We start from the raw sequence: 14700 nt of genomic DNA, 5'->3' as shown, positions 1-14700 counted from the left end.
ACAGAGCTATACAAAGCAACTAGCATGCGCCAAAGAAACATGACTAGGAGATGAGCTTATATACTCCTCTGGTAGACTACCGGTACCGGGCAGTCACTCCTCCAGCTGCATTCTTTTTTTTTTTATAAAAAAAACCCCCGCTATCACATTAACGACTTTGCTCATCCAAGAATTTACTGCTGAGCTACTGGCTCCAACATACACTCTTCAGTGTCAACACACTTCACAACACTAAGCAGACACAACCCCTCGTGAGCACGGCAACTACGGCGCGGGGCAATCATCATCATTCTAGACTTGTCAAACCTATCGATAAGCCACGTGACAGCCGCATCCTCTTCCACAGTTGACCTCACCCCCAAGAATTCCCAACTCCTCCAACACTAAACTCCACCTACATGCCATATAAACAGCCACAAACTCGTCCACAACGCCTTCAGATCACATACACAACATTCAAATCACCCCACATCTCTTAGCAATTCACAATGTACAATGTTTCTCTCATCACAACAGCACATGCATACTCATTCTATTCTCCCACCTGCACCTCGTAGTACACCTACGGCCATACATGCCCTAACCTCCCTACATCCACCACACCCCCATCCCCTCCCCTACCCACTCATATCCCCCATCACACCCCCTCCCATCTCAACCCCCCCGCCCCACCATCCCTCCAACCCCCCGCACAAACCCCCGCAAAACCCGCATCGGCAGCGCATCCTCATCGCACAGCACGCGCCAGTCGCGCAGGACCATGGTGAGGGAGATGCGCAGTTCAAAGCGGATATTGTGGTCGTGGCGAAGGGAGGTGTAGCATTCTTTTACCGGGGGTTGTTGGGGCGGGGAGGGGCGGGGAGGGCGCTGGTGATGTTTAGTTTTGGGTTTGGGTTTGGGTTTGGATCGGGGTTGGATTGTACGTGGGGTGTGCTGACGGTGACGCTGTTCATGTTGGTGACGATGTTGGGGCTGGCCTCGATATAAACATGAACCTGTCAAATCATCACGTACATCAACCTCATCCCCATCAAATAATGGATTCATCACCCCATGCAACATACCTTTTGCCGCACAATTTGTCACCTCGCTGCTAAATCCCACGTCTAAAAGCTTCCTAGACTGCGCCGCCGTCTCTGGCGGCACGGGCGGGTATGGTGGAACAAGGGTCTTTGTGTGGACTACAATGCAATGGCAGGTTTGACATGGCAAGCACTCATCTCCCGCGGAACCGGTACAGCGATGGGGTGCGGACGATGGCATTGCGATTTCACTCGTCGGTAATCTGATCAGACTGGTGAAGCGAGGGGAGTGAGTCGGGTGATTTGGATGCAGGAGGAGGGGGTGGGAAAGGACGGATATAGCTGGAGACTGTGCATTGTGAAGGTTCAAGGTCAGATTATTTGTAGCGATGTTTGGTTGAAATGTCCTCATGTACAATGTGAGTTGTTCACAATTGTACCAACTTGCCCGTCTTTTAACGACTCTGCAAGCCCGGCGGTCAACACGACACCACTCGTTGAATCCAGACATCCCACCTCCCTAGGCAAACCCGAAAAACTTCATATCATCCGCCCCTCGAATTGGCACTGTATGCCCGACCCCTTGCGCATAAATGCCTTGAACATTCGGTCCATAAATCGTCCTCGTGTAACCGCTCTGGGGATCATTTGCCTTTGTGCTCTCCGGCTTGTCATAGTTGTAGCCAAACACACCCGCCCACTGCTTCATCGTCTCCTGGTAGTTCTGAGGCTTGAGCGTCGAATCCGAACTGCCGTGGTACACTTGCATGCGCGGCCTAGGTCCAGTGTAGCCCGGGTACATGTTCTTTGCTACGGTAGCCCAGGCAGCAGGTGTGGCGGTGGATTGGCCGTTGGCGCAGGTGCTGTTCCAGGCATCGACGCCACCGGAGGCGGAGACGAAGCAGCCAGCATTGACACCGGAGTATGGGATGGCAGCTTTGAAGAGGTCGGGGTAAGTGGCTGCTAAGACGTTCTGCCGTTTCATTCATGTTAGTTTCATGTTGTGGTGTGAGGGGAGGAAGATGGTTCCACGTACGGTCATCATAGCACCGCTTGAACTCCCAGTCACAAAAACTTTTGACTCATCGGCCTTGTACTCGCCTATAGTCCACTTTACCATGTTCGCAATCGTATTCGAGTCTCCACCTCCCTCATGCGTGAGCGTTGCCTTGCTACTGACATCCCAGCATGTTCCCGAGTGCGGAGAACTGGGGTAAATCACTATAAATCCGTACTGTTCCGCAAGGCTGCTGTAGGGTGATCCGGAAAAGTAGGCCTGTGCCGATCCAGTGCAGTAGTGAATGGCGACGACGATGCCCGGAGAAGCAGCGAGTTTCTTGGGCACGTAGATGTAAAACCCAGCTTTGGTGGGTGCGGCGCCAAAAGAGGTGACTTGTTGGAGAGAGCCGGGAGTTGGGGCGCGGGCGGAAAGTTGCGGGGCTGCGCTTGTAAATGAGAGGGAGAGCGTCGCTGTTAGGAGGCTGAGGAGACGCATGGTGGGCGAAGTATCCGACTTCCTTGTGTTGTCTGAAGGTGAGGCTCAGCTTGGCATAGAGTAAAGCCAGCTACTTATACCGCACAACCTTCGGCAGAAATAGGTAGAACGGTTGAAAGGAAGCATGTTGATTGATGCGAGAAAGAAGACAAATATGCGCTATGATCAGTTACATGAAGATGGGGTCATAAGGCTTTGAATAAAGTGTTTCCATCCCCACGTTTGGTATCTCGAGGGTAAATATGAACAAGTGTGATGTTTGATAGGCTGAAGAATGTTTTAGTCGTTTCGGAGGATGTAATGTTTGATTAATTAGTTTGCCGCTGATCCTAGTCCGGCAATGGTCATAGGCGAGGTCTGGTCTTGGGCCTTGAGCTTTGCCATGTCTTTACCCGGTTCATAAAGTCTTTACTCATAGTAGGGCCCGTATGATGACCCCACAAGTACCATACTTTGTGTGAGGGAGGGATACCCCGAAGATGTGCAGAGACATCGTGATTCATTCCGGGAATAGCAATCTTTGAGGCACGAGCAATCGGGTGCAGGTGCCTTTTGGGTTCTTCGCGATCTAGCACTGGGGCGCAACAAGGCATGGGCGTCTGGTGATGTCGGCGCCATAGTGCGCATTTCCTCGACTATTGATCCTTTGCGGCCCGAGTCTGGTAGAGTGCTGGGGGACGGCGGAGAGATCACGTCGAATTCCAGCGAGGCCCTGCTCTTGGTCCTATCGTCCAAGCATCATCCATCCTCTCACCGTCCAGTCCAGACGCCTTCGCCTCTCCCCAATCCACCAAACGTCAGACCTCCCATAACACCTCCTCCCCCTCCGCCACCACCACTCCTTCCTTCATTCACTGGCCTCTTCGCGACACGCCCCTGCGCCTTTACTGCCTGCACCACCTTGTCAAGCTGTGTCTCGACCACGACGCCTCCCACTATCATCTCTCCTAGTGTGGCATGCAGTGTCTCGAAATTGAAGATGAGATCTAATTCGCAAACATTTTCGAACAGGCCGTCGAGTGCTTGCACGAAGACTTGTATGAAGTCAAGGAGGGCGAGAGGGGATTCCGTGGAAGTAGAGATCACGATGAAGTAGAGGGTTGCATAGTGGCGGTAGGTCACGAGAGACGGGGTGTCGTTGTGAGGGGTGGAGGGCGTGGAAGATTTGGAGCTGGAGGCGAGGAGGGGAGGGAGGCTGAGAAAGGGCTTAGTAGGTGTGTTGTGCAAGTGTCACATGAAGACTTACGGAAGGAAGTTACAAGCGGAGTTTGGGCGGTTAGCAACGAGGGTGAAGATCTCCGAGATGAGACGCTGCTGGACACTGGTTTCCTGGGAACAGGTTAACAGATGCGACCGAGTGAATGACGTAGGGGGGGGGGGGAGAAAGGTCTACCAGCTGTGTATAAAACTTTGTCAGACGGGGCTGGCCCGCATTGTTAAACACGAGGACTGCGTTTATCATTGTGCTTCTCTATTGGGTACAGTACAACGAATGTACCCGTACGTACGAGAAATGAGGCTGTATTGATGGCTACTCTATGGCTGGCCAGCCGTCAGGAGGAGAGTAGTGCGGGGCGGAGAGTTACTGCATGGGGATGGAGGGGAAGGGAGAGGGGAAGGAGGAGGTCCAAGCGCGAAGCAAGCTCGAAGTTGGCAAGCTGCACCTCCACATCTCTGTATCCCAGATAGTTAGTTACTCAGCATCCATCACCCGCCCAACCAGCCGACAGCCCAATCGTCCTCGTTTTCATTATTGCAATTGACATCACCCACATCCATCCATAATGAGACCGGCCACAAGACTCGCTGGTGCGGCGTTACGCCGTGCTGTTCGCACTCGCATGCCCGTCCCCTCGCCTGCCAATGGCATCATCGCCAGAGCTTCCATAGTCCGCAATGTCACCACCGTTCGCGCCTTCCAATCGTCAACGGGTTCAAGGAGTATTATGCCCGACGCCGAGAACCCGGCGCCCAAGGAGAGCGAGCCGATCGATGAGCCCAAGGTTGCGACAGGACTGACAGCAGAGGAGTTCCATGAGCGAGCAGACCACTATCTGAATGAGCTGGTGCAACGATTAGAAGAGGCACAGGAAAAAGATCCTGGCATTGAGGTTGATTACTCTGTATGTACAACTCCTCTAACCCCCAAACCCCGCCCCCAACATGGCTCTGACCACGACAGGCCGGCGTCCTTGAAGTGACTCTCCAAGAGAACACTTTTGTCCTCAACAAGCAACCCCCCAACAAGCAAATCTGGCTCAGCTCGCCCCTCTCCGGCCCGAAACGTTTCGATTGGGTCGTGTCGCAGGAAGGCATGGACTTCAAGGAGGGCGGTGGCGTTGGAGACTGGATATACCTGAGGGACGGCAGCTCGCTTACGGAGATCCTGAGGAAGGAGTTGGGCGTCGATGTCAGCGTCGATGATCAGGTTCCACGCTGATTGGTGTGAGCATGACGAATGTGTACTTCTATAATCACAAATGCCGGTGTTGGAGTTTGCTGGAGGGCTCTCCTGCGATACGACCAGATATGAATATTGTTAATATAGTGAATGCAAGTCCACTGACTGAGTCCTTGCGCCCTTGGTCCGCGTCGTCCATATACCGTGTCTTGGTTGCATAGATGAGTTTTCTTGGTCTCGCTGTATGGCTGAAATCTGATGGCTAGGTCTAGGCAGTAATAGCCGTCTGTTGGGGTGCGCTGCTCTTGTTCTCAGGAAGGTCAGACTGCAGTTTGTCAGTACTCGGACACCAGAGATGCAACTTCGTCTCCTTGGCTGCAACATACCGGATCGAAGATGATGCGAATCATCAAACTACAACTCGGACACCGCGCAATATCCTCTCCGTCCCGCATGTCGTCGAGCAGAATCTCAAAGCGGTCGCCGCAAGGACATGGGTGGTGATAGATGCCCAGGGCCTCGTCGTAGAAGCAGTCTTCGATTTCGATTTCGTCGTAGAGATTCACTTCTTCGTCTGCCATGATATCCAACTCTTTCTGTGCGTATGTGTGTGTGTGTGTATTTCTTTGCGCTTGCGACGAGGAAAGACGTGGGATTGTATGAAGTGTCGAGGGGCAGTGGCGGGCGTCTTTTTTGCCCGCACCACTCCCGCCGCCAATGCCAGCGACCAACCGCCCGTCAAGCCCGGCCTGCCCTAGTTGACGTTAGTGCCCAACCGTTATCTCCGACTCCAAGGTGAGCAAGTGCATGTACCCACCATGTAAGTTGACCCCAGACCATCCACAACGCAGGTCAAAGACTCGGGACAAATCGAGGGCTGCGCTCAACAACAGCCCGCCCTGTCCTCGACACTCCGCCTTACCATGGACACAGACCTGCCGAACTGAATTCCCGCCCAGCCCGCCGCAACGATGGGCGACGTCGAGTCCGCAACCGCCAAGCTCGCTGAGCTGCTGCGACACCCGGAGGACCTCGAGAAGATTCCCGCCCTCAAAGCCGAGTTCACGCGCAAAAAGGCCGCTGTGGACGGCCAACTGCGCCATGGGCTGAAAGAGCAGCTCGAGCTCACGCAATCGGGCATGTCGAGCATCACCGAAGGCCAGCGGACCGTCAACCTCATCAAGGAGGAGATGATGAAGATTGATAAGCTATGCGCTGAAGCCCAGAACATGATCCAGGACTTCCCACACATCAATCTGGTCGCGCAGACGCATAAGAACTTTGAGAGCGTGGAAAAGATGCGCAACGATATCCAGACGTTTGAGGCACGGCTGGAGAACCTAGAGGCTCTGCTTGCGCGGGACGATGAGGACCCGGCCAACCAGCCGTATTTGCTGCAGATTCACTATGGTCTGACGCAGTTGAGGGACATTAGGGATGAGGCCATGGATCAGATCAAGAGTACAGAGGATGCCTCGACCGAACTGATTGATAATCTCACGCTGGAGAGTGGGGTTACCGTCCAGGATTTGTTTGCGAGGTTGGACGATGTGATTGAGTGGTTCGACAAGCATATTGGAGAAGCTTGCATAAATCTCATTGAGCTGGTGCAGACAGGGAATGATGGCATGGTCGTGCGGCTGGCTGTGGTCGTGGAAGAGGAGGAGAAGACGGACAAGAAGGTCAAGGCACTACAGGACGCTCAACGCGAATACAAGGACCTCGCCTCTCGATTCAAGTCTATTGCCTCGGGGCCCAAGGAAATACGCGGCTACAAGGACAAGTTCATCACATCGATCGAATACGTCTGCAAGGCGCAAATGGAAGAAGCCAAACAAAACTTCATCGAGGACCCCGAGAAAATCGACAAGTACTTCAAATGGTATTTCAACAACCTCAACACCGTCAAACTCGGTATGCAGAACCTCATGCCCAAAAAGTGGAAAATTCTACAGGTCTACACAAACATCTATCATAAGCAAATGCACGACTTTCTCATAAGCTTCGCCGACGACGAAAGCTTAGGGCCCCAGTACCTCCTCGCCGTCATCAACTGGGTCGACAAGTACTACGCGAAGATGAAAAAGCTCGGCTTTTCGGAAGAACAACTGCAGCCGCACGTCATTGACAATCGCAGCCCAGAACTCATCCGCACGTACCGCCAAGTCATCATTCAAGCCGTTGACCAATACGTCGACCGCATCAACGCCCAAGACCGGAAGGCCTTCCTCGATCAAGACCGAACAGCCTATGAAGTCAATCCGGACGGTATCTTTCAGACACGATCTTTGGGCGACATCTGGACCCTCTTCAGCCAGAACCTCGCTGTGGCGGCCTCGAGTGAGCGTGCCGATGTGGCAGAGGGTGTCGTAGACTCCATGTTCCGCGCCCTCATCACACGCCAACGAATATGGAATCAACTCATCACCGAAGAGAAAGACAAATACACAGGCGCCAACCCTTCCTTGGACGGCGAGGGTGTAGCCGTCTTCCAAGAATGGCTCGTCGCCATCGCAAACGACCAAATCATTTGCATCGACGACGGCGAAGAACCCAACGCCCAAGCCTCCTTTGTCACCGTTTTCGAGCGCGAAGTCACACCCCTCGTCTCCCAGACTTACCTCTCCGACCGTCTTCCCATGCAACTTGACGAGCTGCGAAACGGTTACATTGACATATCATCGTATTGCATCCAGACCTTCTGCCAACTCATCTTCCTCACAGACTTCAAGCCCATTCTCGGCAAATTCTTCACACCAGAATGGTACACTCGCACAGACATGGCAAGTATCATCACCACATTTAAAGATTACCTAAGCGATTACGACGACCTCCTGCACCGCTCACTACGAGACTTGTTAATCGATTCCCTTGCCGACGAACTCCTCGTTCAATACCTCTCCTCCATCCGCAACAAAGGCGCCCGCTTCCGCCGCACAGACGCTTTCGCCGCCAAAATCAAAGACGATCTCATCACCGCGTTCGAATTCTTCCGCTCCTACGGCCAGCAGGGCATTGAAATCACGCAGCGCTGGCGCGCGGTCGAGTACTTTCTCAAGCTGCTCGAAGCGGATAAAAGTCAGGTGCAGTGGGTGTTTGTGGAGTTTAAGCGTGGGTATAGGGGTGTGAGTGTGGGCTGGGTGGAGGCGGTGTTGAGGGCGAGGGATGATTTTGAAAGAGCCATGTTGAATGCGGTCAAGGCCAAGGCAGCGGAGATGGTGGGCGAGGAGGGAGGCGAGGATCAGATTATGGGCAGGGTCAAGTAGGATGGCTATTTGTGGCGCAAGCCTGTGCGTGAAATGCTACAAATTAATACAAACGACATTCGAATCTACTGCTCCTGCGTGCTGCGCAACCTCATCCACCATGATTTATTCAAAGTCATCAACTCTCTCAAGACAATTCTCATGATCTCGCGACACACCGCAAATCCTTTTTCAATCTACCATACATTCCGGCATCCAATAAACGAAATCAAACACCCTCTAATGGTTGACATGTGCGGCTCCCCACTTCATCCCAAATCCAATCCAATTTCACCCTTCCCCCCGCCCTGGCACTTCTCCCCCATCCACTTTCCCCCACGACAGCGCAGACAAAGAAAGACGCACTCTGCAATCTATACCCAATTTCCCAATAGTCTGGGCAGCAAGAGTTTGGGAAAGGCACAAATCTGAATGCAGAGGTGGGAATTTCTTGGTTGCTCTAGCTGTGTGATTTTTTCTGGCTGTCGCTAGGGAGGCAAGGGTATGGTGGAGATGTGTTGGCTTATGTGAGGCTGGGGGTTTGGCGGGTAGATTTTGTGGGTGAGGTCGTGAGGTTGTGATGTGGTGGTTGAGTCGAGTTTATCGATATGTAGGTAACTTAGGTACATGTACATGTACTCTAGGTACAGTAACTCATAGTACTACATACCACATCATCACCCATCCAGCGCGTTGCCGTGCCCCCAAAACAAAGAGAGATCGCCAGGTACACATTCCCACGCACCGAGTCGTGCATGTTTCACCTGTAGGCCTAGGCTTGATTCGGACTAGGCGCATGGGGGGGGCTAGTGTGTTTCACATGGGAGGCAAGGGAAGGATCAAGCGCAATGGTGCCGTGCGAGGTAATTGTTTGTCATTAGAGGGTAATATATACATAGTAGGTTTGTTTCTTGTTATTTTTGGGCATGTAGAGAGGGGCGAGGAGGAGAGGGTTTGGAGGGCATGTGGAGGGAAAGGTGAGAGGGTGGGATGGCAAGTGAATGGGAGACCTCAATTACATCGCATTAGACAGTGCGGTTCTTGCACACGTATATCGAGTGTGTAGTAGGTACGGTACGGTAGATCATCGATGACGTTACAACTTCGATCGATATACGGGCACGTTTTCGTGTGCCGCAATGCACGGCAGTTCTCCACACCCATCTGTTCTACATACAAGCTACCCGATACCAGTACCATATTATCAAAGATAACTAGAATCTCAGTTTTAGCGCCCCCAATCTCCGCTATCACCAACACCCCCCCATGAAGCCTGTCACACAACCTACACCTTCCCACCAACGAAACCACCGCAAATAGAACATCCCCATGCCCGTCTCTTGCGCTAGACCCCCATGCCAACGAGGCCAACGATCACAGCACCGGCATCATGCTTCTTTGTGCCACGGCTTGTAAATTGAGGCACAAGGTGGAGAGACAAGGGGACACGCACCTTTGCCCCAGTCAGATTGGCTGAGAAATGAAGATCAGAAATCAAAACAAAATGAAGGCACCCGATTGCTTGTAGTTCAAATTGTAAAATTGTGTCGCAAGAGATATTGGCTGGGTATGTATAAGACTGCGTTGCTAGTGGAATTTCTTTGCTTTCTCATTCTCCCTCTGCTCATCCTACGATCGTTAGTCAACGTCTACGTCTACGTTGATAGCAGTATACTTACTGTAGTCACTCTTTTTTTAGAAAACTCACAACAAGTCTTGCTTTCTTTTGCGTCGACGCTATATACCCTCAATCAATCGTAACTTCTTTCTTCGAAAATCAACACTTGAAGCCCTACCTTCACCCACACACATACAAACACAATGCGTTTCTTCGCTGTCGTCGCTGGTCTCGCCGCTGTTGCGGCCGCGCAGTACGGTGCTGAGGCTCAGGCACCTCAGGAGTCTTGCGCTGCTCCCGTCACTGTCACTGTGACAAAGTAAGTCATCTTCTTTCCTCCCCTCCATCCATATAAGTTTGTTCAAGAACACACCAAACGCAAGACCACTTGCTAACAACCGCGCAGGACCATGGGCCACACTCCCTCACCCCCCAGCGTCGCCACCTCGTCAGGCACAGCTCCCTACCCCACGAACCCTCCCGTGGTCTCGCCTCCCGTTCCGGTTGGCACTGGAATCCCAACTTCTGCTAACACACCCCTCGGTGGTGTATCTCGTCCCACTGGAACCGGTGCGAGCATGCCTCCTATTCCTGAGTTCACGGGTGCGGCGAGCAGTGTCAGGGTTGGGGGCTTGGTAGCTGGTGTTGGAGCTGTTGTCGCGCTGATGATGTAGATGAAATTATGGGGTCATGGGGATGATACGATTTGGTTGAATGGTGGAGGATAAGAGAGAAGATGTTGGGATGTGGGGGAAAGTCTCGGCGCTGGAGGTCGATGGGTGGAGTGTATGTGTGCCACATGTACAGTTTACTTTCTTGATGCAGTAATTGCAGTTTTGGATGAGATGCTTTTGCATCTATTTGAGTTTTGGATATTCCCATGTTGTGTGCTGATTGCGGAGTTCCTATTACATTACTGTGCCTTTCTCTTTTTTTTTGGTTGCCAACGTCCATCCACTACCGTACCGTATGCCTTCGCGCTAACATGCCACCGACTTGGAAAAACACAAACGCCTATCTCTCACCCACAACTAGTGCAAACGCTACAAGGTATGGTGATTCCCACTCAGCGCATCCTCTAACCCCTCGTCTCCTAGGATTACTCTACGCATACTCCCAAACTCTCCACCTCCTATGAGAACTCCTTGGATAAAAGTAAACGTACGTCTCGCTTGACCATCGGCAAGAAGATTAGGAGTTTCAACAACTCGAGATGTCAGTCTCGATCCCATGAATCCGTGTCTCGCGAGCGCTGCGTGAACGTGATGATATGAGAGAGCAGCTGATGGGAGACCGGCGGAGCTGGGGAGAGGAAAGGGGTGCAGGATACCAATGAGCGGTTGAGGAGTTTCATTCGGAGGTTTGAGAGATGAGGATTAGAACGGACCGTTGGTAGTTCCCCGGTGTAAGATATGTGAAAATGCATCTTCATGCTGACTCAGTCCTTTTACTTTGGCCATGCCATTACGGTATCAGTCAATGATGATTTATTTCCAGGTTCGGTCATGACCATTCTCGAGCGGTGTGAGCACGAGGCCTTCCGATTGAAGAAATTTAATGCTTTTTTTCGAGCCTGATAATGGACGAGGCGAGGGGTGCTGTGTGCGCTGATGCGAGAGTGCAGTCTTTAATTCAACAACCGGACGATTCACGGGCGGCCTATGCTTGATTGACTTTGCTTAGTGTGTGAGAAGTTGAGGTGGTCGAACGTCGAAACAATAGCCGGGTGAATGTGGCGCTGTCGCGAACTTCGTCGCTACGATCATTCGGAAGTTTTCAGAGGGAAACTGTTGTCGGCGTCCCGGTCATGGAGGGTGGACTACGCATGGTGCACAGTAGGTACTTGAGATCTCGAGATTTTGAGATTTCTACGGTGTATAAGGATGATAATCAGTCCACGTCGTTGTTATGACACCTAACCTATTGTAGTACAAGCGACATGATTATTATTTTTTGCACAATTGTCGCCATGTTGTTGTCGAAACCTAGATGAGTGAAGCTTCATATAGTACCAAGGCTAGCCTAGGTACACTACGGTACAAAACCGGTTTACAGTAGCCATATTTATCTAAAGTAGACCACAAAGTAGTTTAAGTATAAGAAGTAAACCTAAATAGGGTTTACTATACTATATATTCTATAAAGGTAAACTACTTTTTAGTTTATATATTATTAGTATTATATATATTAACTTTAGCGTCTATTTAAATATAGTTTATATAATATACTTAATTATAGGTTATATAGTAGATAGATATATAGCACCTAGGGGTAAAATTTAGTATAGATAGAGGGCACGTAGTAGGCATAATTTAGTAGGGTTACTATACAGGAACTAGTACTAGTAGATACCTAGGTAGTATAGGCGTGCAGTGTAACAACTTAGGTAGGTAGGGCATCCAAAAGGTATCCTATACAACTTAAAGGCATATGGGAGTGCGCGTCTATATAGAAAAGTGTTGCAGGAGGGATATCAACTGGATCACGGAGCATCTTGATCCCGATCAATCCCGATCAATCCCGATCAATCCCGATCAATACCCCTGTATGACCCACTATCTGATCGACTGCCAGCTCACTGCCAAGTGCCCAACAAAAAGCAGGAGCTCTGGTAAGGAAGGTTTACCGATCATTCACCTTCTGGTAAGGGTAGCTGAAGCTCTATATATATGAGTACGATCGTAGTAGATACAATCCAATGATCCATCTCCCAAATCATTCCTGACCTCAGTGATCCAAATTTCCACAAAAAGGATAAGATTCCTACACTTATAGGTCTTATATAAAAGGACAAGAAGAATATACCTATCCTAACTATAGGCAAGCTATTCTCTATATATATTAGTAAGTTAGGCCTTTATTAGGCCTAACTTAGTATAAAATAATAGGTAGGTAATTCTACCTTATTATTACACTACCCTCTCTTATAAAGAAAGGATAGTCCCTATCCTTAAGATTAGGTTTAGATCTCTTATTAAAGAAAAGCTCTTATAAAATAAATCTACCTTTACCTCTACCTTTACCTTTACTTTTTATTCCTAGGGTATAGACCCCCTATCCCTAGCCTACCTATAACTAGTCCTCTACCTACTAACTTTCTTATTCCTATATCCCTAATTTTTTAATTATTTAACCTAATCTATCTAAAATCTAGTAAGTATTTAATCTACATAATTAAGCAGTTACTAATCTAAATTAGAACCTTTAGCTATGCTAGTACTAGTCCTACTAGAAGTCCTCCCTATTACTTATCGCGCTCTCTATATAAGAGTAGTTAGGGCTCTAGCTAGGGGCAAGTTTAATAATTTTAATTTCAAGTTAAAGAATTCTAAGAAGTGCTAGTACTATATCTCCTAGAATAAGTATTATAATCTAGTAAGTATCTAAGTCTAATAGGGTTCTTTTACTAATCCTAGTAGATTCCTTCTTATATTAGCTAAGAGTACTCTACCCTTAGGGGTGCTCTAGATAAGTACTATAGCCTAGTGTGAAGGGCTTAGGCTTATGCCCAAGCCTGGGTCTAACACAAGACAGACTAAGTCTAACACTACTACTAAGCGAACACATTGCACACCTATAAAAAGGCGCAGAGGGCTTACCTCTCCTTTAAGATACTAAATACTATTATTAACGCTTATTATATTCTCCCTTAAGGCTAGTCTATAATATTTTAGTATCTTCTTTTAAATATACTATAATAGTAATAAGAGATAGACGCGCTAGATATTTAGAATAATTAGGTGTAACCTAATATAGTAGAAAGGCTAATACAACAGGTCTATAGATTAATAGAATAACAGGCTTAAGACTCTGCTATAATAGCAGTACTACGTTAATAGAACAAGGAAATACGCAATTAGATTCTATCCTAACCCTCCTCTAAGCCTGCTAGGTTTAATAATCTACTACCTCTGCCCTCTTCTACCTTACAACGTAAACCCTTCCTAGTTAGCTTACTATATAATAGCACTAAGGCAAACTTTTCCTCCTACTAAATAACTATAGAATTTAAACTGCGTGTAGATAAGGTCTTTATTAGGGATAAGGAGGCAAGGTTTATATATATTTAGTCCTAGCTATTACCTATAGTCTAGCGCGCTATAGCACTATACTTTAAGGATAGTGTATATAAGTGTTAGGATATAAGCAGGTTTCTTAACTACCTAGTATTCTATTATAGCAACTATTATAGGCAGGAGCGCGCCTAAGTTATATTAGAACACTTATATTAGGGCTAAAATTAGCCTTTTATAGAGTTCTTTATAAATTTTATATAGCTTCTTATATAGTTAGGAGGTTTATACTAGGATAATAAATAGAAGATTTTATAACTTTAGTAATCTCTTAATAGCTATATACGCTTAGTTTCCCTTAATAGAGGAGTCTCTAGGATAAACTATAATATAGCTATAGAGGAATATAAGATAATATGGAAATTTAGATCACTAAGGTTAGGAATAATTTAGGAGATAGATTATTAGATTATATCTACTACGATTGGACTTATATATATAGAGCTTTAGCTACCCTTACTAGAAGGTGAATAATTAGTAAACCTTCCTTACTAGAGCTCCTGCTTTTTATTAGGCACTTGGCAGTAAGCTAGCAGTTAATTAGATAGTAGGTTATACAGGGGTATTAATTAGGATTAATTAGATTAAGATACTCTATAATCTAGTTAATATCCCTCCTATAATATACCCCCTAGGTATAGGTAGATCTTTTATTATTATAGTTACGCCTATAGTTAGTAGGTAGTGTAGCTAATTAGAGTGTTATATATCTAAAGGGTTAAATTAGCTTACCCTTTAGATACTAACTAGCTTGCCTTCCTTATTTAGCCTATGCTTGCGCGCTTAGATATTATCTAGACTAAGCTCTATAACTCTATCTACCTAACTATAATCTTTACTATAGCT

General features: G+C 48.4%; 6 protein-coding genes across 6 annotated transcripts; 3 read left to right on the top strand and 3 right to left on the bottom strand.

Moving 5' to 3' along the window:
- Positions 1–377: 377 nt before the first annotated feature.
- Positions 378–2517, bottom strand: IAQ61_009201 (uncharacterized protein; the record flags this gene model as incomplete). Its single annotated transcript, XM_003836826.2, has 2 exons — positions 378–1995; positions 2059–2517. 2 exons carry the CDS (start codon positions 2515–2517, stop codon positions 1543–1545), a joined length of 912 nt encoding a protein of 303 aa, XP_003836874.1. The 3' UTR covers positions 378–1542.
- A 750-nt stretch (positions 2518–3267) lies between these two features.
- Positions 3268–3979, bottom strand: IAQ61_009200 (uncharacterized protein; the record flags this gene model as incomplete). The annotated part of the gene is made up of 3 exons (XM_003836824.1): positions 3268–3712; positions 3764–3846; positions 3911–3979. 3 exons carry the CDS (start codon positions 3977–3979, stop codon positions 3268–3270), a joined length of 597 nt encoding a protein of 198 aa, XP_003836872.1.
- Positions 3980–4301: 322 nt separating this feature from the next.
- On the top strand, positions 4302–4957 carry IAQ61_009199 (uncharacterized protein; the record flags this gene model as incomplete). The annotated part of the gene is made up of 2 exons (XM_003836823.2): positions 4302–4640; positions 4700–4957. 2 exons carry the CDS (start codon positions 4302–4304, stop codon positions 4955–4957), a joined length of 597 nt encoding a protein of 198 aa, XP_003836871.2.
- Positions 4958–5186: 229 nt separating this feature from the next.
- Positions 5187–5640, bottom strand: DPH3 (Diphthamide biosynthesis protein 3; the record flags this gene model as incomplete). Its single annotated transcript, XM_003836822.2, has 2 exons — positions 5305–5640; positions 5187–5243 (listed from the first exon to the last, which is right to left on the bottom strand). Exons 1-2 carry the CDS (start codon positions 5497–5499, stop codon positions 5187–5189), a joined length of 252 nt encoding a protein of 83 aa, XP_003836870.1. The 5' UTR covers positions 5500–5640.
- A 249-nt stretch (positions 5641–5889) lies between these two features.
- IAQ61_009197 (uncharacterized protein) lies at positions 5890–8184 on the top strand (the record flags this gene model as incomplete). Its single annotated transcript, XM_003836821.1, has 1 exon — positions 5890–8184. One exon carries the CDS (start codon positions 5890–5892, stop codon positions 8182–8184), a length of 2295 nt encoding a protein of 764 aa, XP_003836869.1.
- A 1800-nt stretch (positions 8185–9984) lies between these two features.
- IAQ61_009196 (uncharacterized protein) lies at positions 9985–10455 on the top strand (the record flags this gene model as incomplete). Its single annotated transcript, XM_003836820.1, has 2 exons — positions 9985–10100; positions 10188–10455. The coding sequence occupies 2 exons, from the start codon at positions 9985–9987 to the stop codon at positions 10453–10455; spliced, it is 384 nt and encodes a 127-aa protein (XP_003836868.1).
- Positions 10456–14700: the final 4245 nt, after the last annotated feature.

This window comes from Plenodomus lingam (assembly GCF_022343315.1).
Source record: "Plenodomus lingam strain CAN1 chromosome Unknown contig_5, whole genome shotgun sequence".
Lineage (NCBI taxonomy): Eukaryota > Fungi > Ascomycota > Dothideomycetes > Pleosporales > Leptosphaeriaceae > Plenodomus > Plenodomus lingam.
The sequence above is the reverse complement of the archived record's forward strand: the minus strand, read 5'-3'. Positions and strand labels throughout refer to the sequence as shown.